The sequence below is a fragment of the Populus alba genome, chromosome 17 (genome assembly GCF_005239225.2).
Source record: "Populus alba chromosome 17, ASM523922v2, whole genome shotgun sequence".
Taxonomy (NCBI): domain Eukaryota; kingdom Viridiplantae; phylum Streptophyta; class Magnoliopsida; order Malpighiales; family Salicaceae; genus Populus; species Populus alba.
This window is the reverse complement of record NC_133300.1, coordinates 12,239,015-12,245,583: the sequence shown is the minus strand read 5'-3', so window position 1 is coordinate 12,245,583 and position 6,569 is coordinate 12,239,015. Positions and strand designations below refer to the sequence as shown.

Below are 6,569 nucleotides of genomic sequence, written 5' to 3'. Positions count from 1 at the left end.
TGGTTTTTGTTGTTATCCACTTTTGACCCCACAAAAAATAAAAAAAAATCCAAAATTTTTTTTTTTGGAAAAAAAAGAAAAAAAGGGAAAGAAGGAAGGAAAAGAGAAGAAAAAACAATAATGTATAGTCAATAAGCTTAGAGAAGGTATAACCCTGTAACAACTCAAAAGTGGAATCCATGTGACTTTTCTATTTATGCTTTCTTAATGTTTAAACCTTCTTTGATATTTTTTAAACTTATTTGATCTAGTTGGTTCTATGACCTAAGCCACAATTTTTTCTTTCTTTTTAAAAAATGTTTGTGGCTCTTAACATTATTTTCTAAGCATAAAAAAAAAAAAATTCCCACCCAGCAGCGAAGTGAATGCACCGAGTCTACTTAAAACTAAAACTTTTAGAATATCTACAAGTTCACCATTAATTTTCTTCGTTCCTCAAATTAGAGCCATGCTCAATTTGGTTACAATAAGATGAAGAACCATGATTAATTTAGATGAGAAAAATTTAAAATAACATCGAGAGAGAGGGTGGGTTGGTGCTGTTCCAGTGCTGAATGATATGGAAGCGGTGACAGTAGGTCACATGGATAGGTACAGGAGAGGATGCCATTTTAGATACTTTCTCTTGTCAGATGAAAATATACAAACGTCCCCATCAGAAATCCAAGCCAATAGATTATTTATTTAGTCCCTTATATATAGCAAAATAATTAGTTAGTCCCTTCAGTTTTAAAAATTAACCTAGTTTCTCTGTTAAATATCTGTTAATAAGGTGCTCGGTAGTCACCAATTTTATTTTATTTTATCCTCTTGACTGTATGATAATTGAAAGGAATGTATGAGTTCTTTGGTATTTTCAAGAAAGAACCACCGTTGATTCTGAAGAATGAATGGTTATAGACAGTCAATTATTATTTTACTTGATGAGAGCAAAACACCAGCAGCAATTAAAAAGTGAAAAAAAAAAAAAAAAACAACAGAGAATCCAATTTTATTTCATGACCCATGCTTACATGCCAGAGCTGGAAACCACTCACTAGCACATGCCACATGTACCTTAACTAACATATGTTTTTTCTTTTTTCTACTATGATCCAACTTAACAAATTGAAAATATATGAAAAATTTAAGGGGAAAAAAAAAGTATTGGAAGGAAAATATATCATTCAGAACTATCAAATTCCCCATACTGATTTTAAGACCAAACTGATATTGAAGCAAATTTGTTCCACATCTATATGCCAATCTACAAGCAAGGGATGATGAGCTTAAATTGGTGGGAAAAAATTCCTACTTTTCTTCTTGGTCTCAATTAGCCATAACCAAAGCCATAGGATATGGGTGTAAGCTAATTGTTGGAGAACTGAGCTTGGTTCAATGAAAATGTAGCATGCTGCTGCTCAGGCCATGGCCAAAATCCTTGCTGCTCCTCTATGCCATTGAACATGCTGCAGAAGTTTTCATCTTGATGAATCAACTGATCAACCTTCAAACATTGAAGGTCTGATCTTGATGAACCTTGGAGAAGTTGAGTGATGGTTGCAGGCCTGATGGGTGCGGAGAAGAGATGTTTAGTGGTTAGCTGGGATGATACGGGACTTGATGCTGCTGGATTTCTTGAGATATCTAAGTTGACATCACAACTGTTCTCACTTCCATTGCTCCAAGAACCCTCAGTTTCTTTCTTGAGGTTAACTTCATTTGATTCTCTACCTTTTAGAGACAGTAGCTGCAGCATGGAAACAGTCAAGACTTGAGAAGATGCACATGGAGATATGGAAACCATAAAAAATACAGCTTGATGCATGATCCATGAGAGCATGAAAATACTTTGATTCAATCTATAAACCAATATGGCTATCAACTGGAAAGCTAATAGTATAATTGAAATTAGCTTTAACTTTTGCCAAGTGCTTGATATATAGATATACTACTGGCACCTAAAAAGCTATTCATCATGACCTAATCTAGTACTAAAGTAAGGAAATGCTATGACTTTTCTGAAAGTCATTATTAATTTTTTGTAAGAAAAAAATAGAATAATGGAATTGCCGAGGTAACATGATCAATCAATTCCTAGAAATGTAAACTTATATCTCTCAGAACATGAACATAAATGCGTTGTCAGTGGCTAGTACTGTGACACTCTCAAACTCCTATCAACTGGAGAATGGATCGATGTACAAAAACTCCATGAAAAGAGAGCAGTTAAGAAAGATTGCTTTTGTAGTTTTAACTTCTGTGCAATATCACGAAAATCTTAGCTGGGGAAAAAATCAATAAAAATCCTCAGATCAAATATGTATCGTAAGAAATAATTATCCTTAATTTCCCAATATAAACCAGATGGGTAGGAAAATTCTATGTCACCTAGCTGATCAAGCAGAACTAACACAGATACGATGTAATTAATTTGATCAGTACTTTGTTTTTGCAGACTAGAAATGATTACCTCTGCATGAAGTTTCTTGTTCTGGGCTTGAAGGGCATCATTATCAGCCTTAAGTGCATCAAACTGTTTCTTTAAGACATCATAGTCTTTCTCCAACTGCTTAGTCTTCCATCTAGCCCTCCTGTTTTGAAACCAAATAGCTATCTGCCTTGGCTGCAAACCCAAAGCCTTGGCCAGCTGCATTTTCCTCTCAGGTTCAAGCTTGTTTCCTAACTCAAAGCTCTTCTCAAGTGCCTTAACTTGCTCCAAGTTGAGCCTCTTCTTTTTCTCCCCTATCTGTGATCCATCATCAGACAAGTCATCTTCTCCATGCCCTACTTCTTCACACTTTTCCATTCCAGAAAACGACATCGATCTCTTCATCAAGAACTGCCCTCCACCTCCTGCACCAATCTCACAACACAAATTAAAAACATCAAGCTCGTATCATTCATGGTAAAGAATAGAACTCCATATTATTTTTCCACAATCAAATATGCATAAACAATTACTAATATAGATAGAGAATTTAAAGCAGAAAGAGAGAGAGAGAGAGACCGGGAAAAAGCTGAGGAGGGCAGGAGGGAAGAGAGTTGAGAGAAGAAGGAGAGGGATGGTGGTCATTGTCTTCATGGGAATGGAACATAAAACCGTGATGGGGAGGAAATGCCATATGATGATGATGATCACTCGGCGCAAAAGATCTTTCATTCATTAGATATTATATATATAAATTTACAGATACAACTTCATTCGTTACCGTGAATTTTTCGATGCAAGAATTTAAGGGGAAGTGAAGTGGATTATGCGGTCTGACTGATCTTCATGAGTAATTCAAGGTGTGACAGGTTATAGCTGGGAAGAGGACATGGGGATGGTGATGGGTTCAGAGACTGAAGGACAGCGATTTTCAGGTCGAGAGAGAGAGAGAGAGATGGAATGAGAGGCGTATATTGTGTAATATAGCACAAATGCGAGAGCTTTCATGGACCCATCCTCGGATATGGGTCACTCTCTGTCTCTCGCACCTACAGAAGCACATGTTTAGTATACAAATTGTATTATTATATAATCAACTAATCATTTGAACTTTTATATTCCCAAAAAACGTTGTCATTGCTCGGTTAAACCTTTGCTACCTTGTTAGCCAGTGATCCTTCTACTATTAAAAAAGTAAATAATATCTCATTCTGACATTAGAGATCAAAACTGATATTGCTACTAGTTTTATTTTTTATTTTTTTTTATTTTTTATCATCTTGAAACTTCTCCTGTAAAATATGTAAGGTAATGTTGAGCTTTCGGGTGACTTCTAAAGCTTATCCATGTTTCTCCTTCGTAACTACTGGAGTTTATTTAACAATTATTGTTTTTATCACTCCAAGTGAATCTAGCTAACATCTAGATTCAATGATAAAATTCAAAGAAATAAAGCAACAGCCAGCTAGGTACCTCAAAGTTTAAAGTATCTATACCCATATCGATGACACACAATTCGTGGGTTGTTTTTTTTTTTTAATTATTTAATTATTTACGTTTTTTAACTCCAAGATCATGTCATATAATTGCAATTTCTTTCTCATGGATAATGTAGTTCCGATGTGAATGCTTTCTTTTCTATACCAGACCTAAAAGCTGATTAAGTGGATGTTGGTAATTGAGATAGTTTTTGCGGTTGAATAATTTTCTTTTACAAAATCTATAAATTATAGCTTTTTTAAAAATAAAATTTTAAAAGAGAATTTTCAGTAAAATCCACTTAAAATTATATTATGTATTAATTAACAAAATATTTTTAAATTTATAATTGAGATAAAACACAAACTTCACCACATCACACCATAAAAACAAACAAATGAAACCTAAATCTCATACACCAACTTAACCTGGAATCACTTAATTATGTATTGATAAGGTTAAACGGGATTTAGTAACTTTTTTCACCAATTATTAATCTCTTCTACCATTTTTGAAATAAGAGAAAAGTTTGAGGAAAGATAAGATAAATATGGCGGGGAAAAACTTTCCCTGGGATTTCTTTATAAAGAAGAAAGTTAATGTTGTTGGTTTTAAGAAATGTTTGATGAAGTTATCTAAATAAAAATCCTAACACTTTAAAAAAATCATTTAGAATTGAGGTGGGACGAGTTAATTATTCTTAGGTTTTCAGCAATTATTAGAAAAATCAAATGAGTGACAAAGTTACCAATCAAGCCCGATTTACTCGTACAAGTTTTAAAGAAACTAATTTGAAACAAGAAAGAATGAATGACAAGGTAAAGAAAGTAATTAAGTACATTATTATTATTAGTTTTTTTTTTTTTTTGCTGATTCTTAGATTGTCAATGGATTAGATCGTTTTCACACAAGCCAGGCCATGTGTGACGAGGAAACTTGGCAACATGAAAGCCTAGAATCCATGGAGAGAAATAATAGACAAGTAATTTGTATGCCTTAAAGTCATTCAATAAATATTGAATATGCATATATCCATGTCGTTGGACATAGCACTATAAGTTAATTTATTACTGCTGAGTCTGGCATAAAACCTATTAATATATATTTTATTTGAAGCACTTTGCATTTTCAAGAAATCAATTTAAAGATTTAAGCAAAGTAAGGCTAAGTAGGAAGAGTTTATGGATGCATTGCCTCCGCGAATATTGTTGGCATATGGCTAGCAATAGGAAAGCTTAAATGCATGTTTGTTGCTGTCTAAAATTTATTTTAATGATCAAGATTCAATCTGGCTTTACAATATCTCCATTAACTTGAGACAGTTCATCCGCTTGCTATAGAAAATTATTGAAAAACAGAAAGAAACAAAGAAAACAAACGCTGAAGAGCAAAATAAAAATGGAGGGTTTGATAATTATTAAGGATATAATAATTATTAATAGATAATGAATTTGCTTCCCAAAGATCCCTAGTTTAAGTTCCATAAATCTTAGAATTATTAAAAACTTATATAATCATTAATTTCAGGACCTTTAAAAATTAATTAAGGAATGTGTAAACCAATTTCAACACCTACACCTCTATATATAAAGATGGTGTGACATATTACCTTGTATAGATAGAATAGTTGGTGCTAAATGAAAGGAAAATTAATTACTGGAGGAGTCAAACCCGAATTTAAAAAATAAAATAAAAATGGGGCAAGTGTTATTACATGCATAAAAGCTGATGCTTGATACTGCTCATTACCTGCAAACAGCTTTTCTAATTAAAACCTAATTTAAGGGAGCATCTTCACGTTTTGGCGCCCACTCCATCGGAGACCTCTCTCATGTCTCATCAGCACCTCTACAAGGGGCACCTGATGGGGACCTAAGAGGAAAACGTATGGGTCTTCAAGAAGTCGTGTGTCATTTAACCATCCACGGAGAAATAATTTCTTGCTTTCACTTTTCTAGTGTTAAGTGTCTCTAAGGGAATTTTAGAACCCCACCACTCTACATATTTTTTTCATATTTTTGTTGCGGAGCAGATAGTGGGGGTGGGTTTTTGAGGGCGTGGGTCCTACAAACTACTGCCATTGCCTGGCCTACAACAAGCTGCTCACATGCTTTTATTGGAAGTTTAGGGGTACACACCTTTGGAATAGGGTGGATCCATGTTATTCCTTGTTGCTCACCTCAGTTTTCATTAAAGAAGAAGGCTATTCTGAATCTTCTCCACATGCCCTCCTGTTCCCATGTGCCCTGCTTATCCCCTCTCTCTCTCTGATAGGATTCTTCAACCAGAAAATGTTCTTTTATGTCATGTTGTTCTCCTTCTATTCTTCGCTTGTAGGGTTTTTTAATCTTAGTGCGAAGAAAATTTCATATTCACTTATCAACCCTTCTAATCTGGGACCTGCTATACGAAAGTCCTGATAAATAAAGGGTTTTTTTATATCGTGTTGGGTTGTTGGGACTAAAGTGTTCGAGGTGGCCTAGGCAAAGGGATGAACATGATTTCGATAATATGTCCATTTTACTTCATTATTTCCATGGCAGATTATGTATTCTCCATTGAATTATAAGTGGAACATCCGTTAAAGATCTACTTCATCTTGGTAACTAATTGAGTGCTTAAGCTGCTTTGTTCTTCTTTCTTGGATCGAAGAATACCTTGGCTTTCTTTCTTTCTCTTT

At 34.3% G+C, this 6,569-nt stretch overlaps 1 protein-coding gene across 1 annotated transcript; it reads right to left on the bottom strand.

Moving 5' to 3' along the window:
• Positions 1-969: 969 nt before the first annotated feature.
• Positions 970-3,434, bottom strand: LOC118029163 (homeobox-leucine zipper protein HAT7). The gene is made up of 3 exons (XM_035032975.2): positions 2,990-3,434; positions 2,453-2,835; positions 970-1,729 (listed from the first exon to the last, which is right to left on the bottom strand). Exons 1-3 carry the CDS (start codon positions 3,144-3,146, stop codon positions 1,349-1,351), a joined length of 921 nt encoding a protein of 306 aa, XP_034888866.1. The 5' UTR covers positions 3,147-3,434; the 3' UTR covers positions 970-1,348.
• Positions 3,435-6,569: the final 3,135 nt, after the last annotated feature.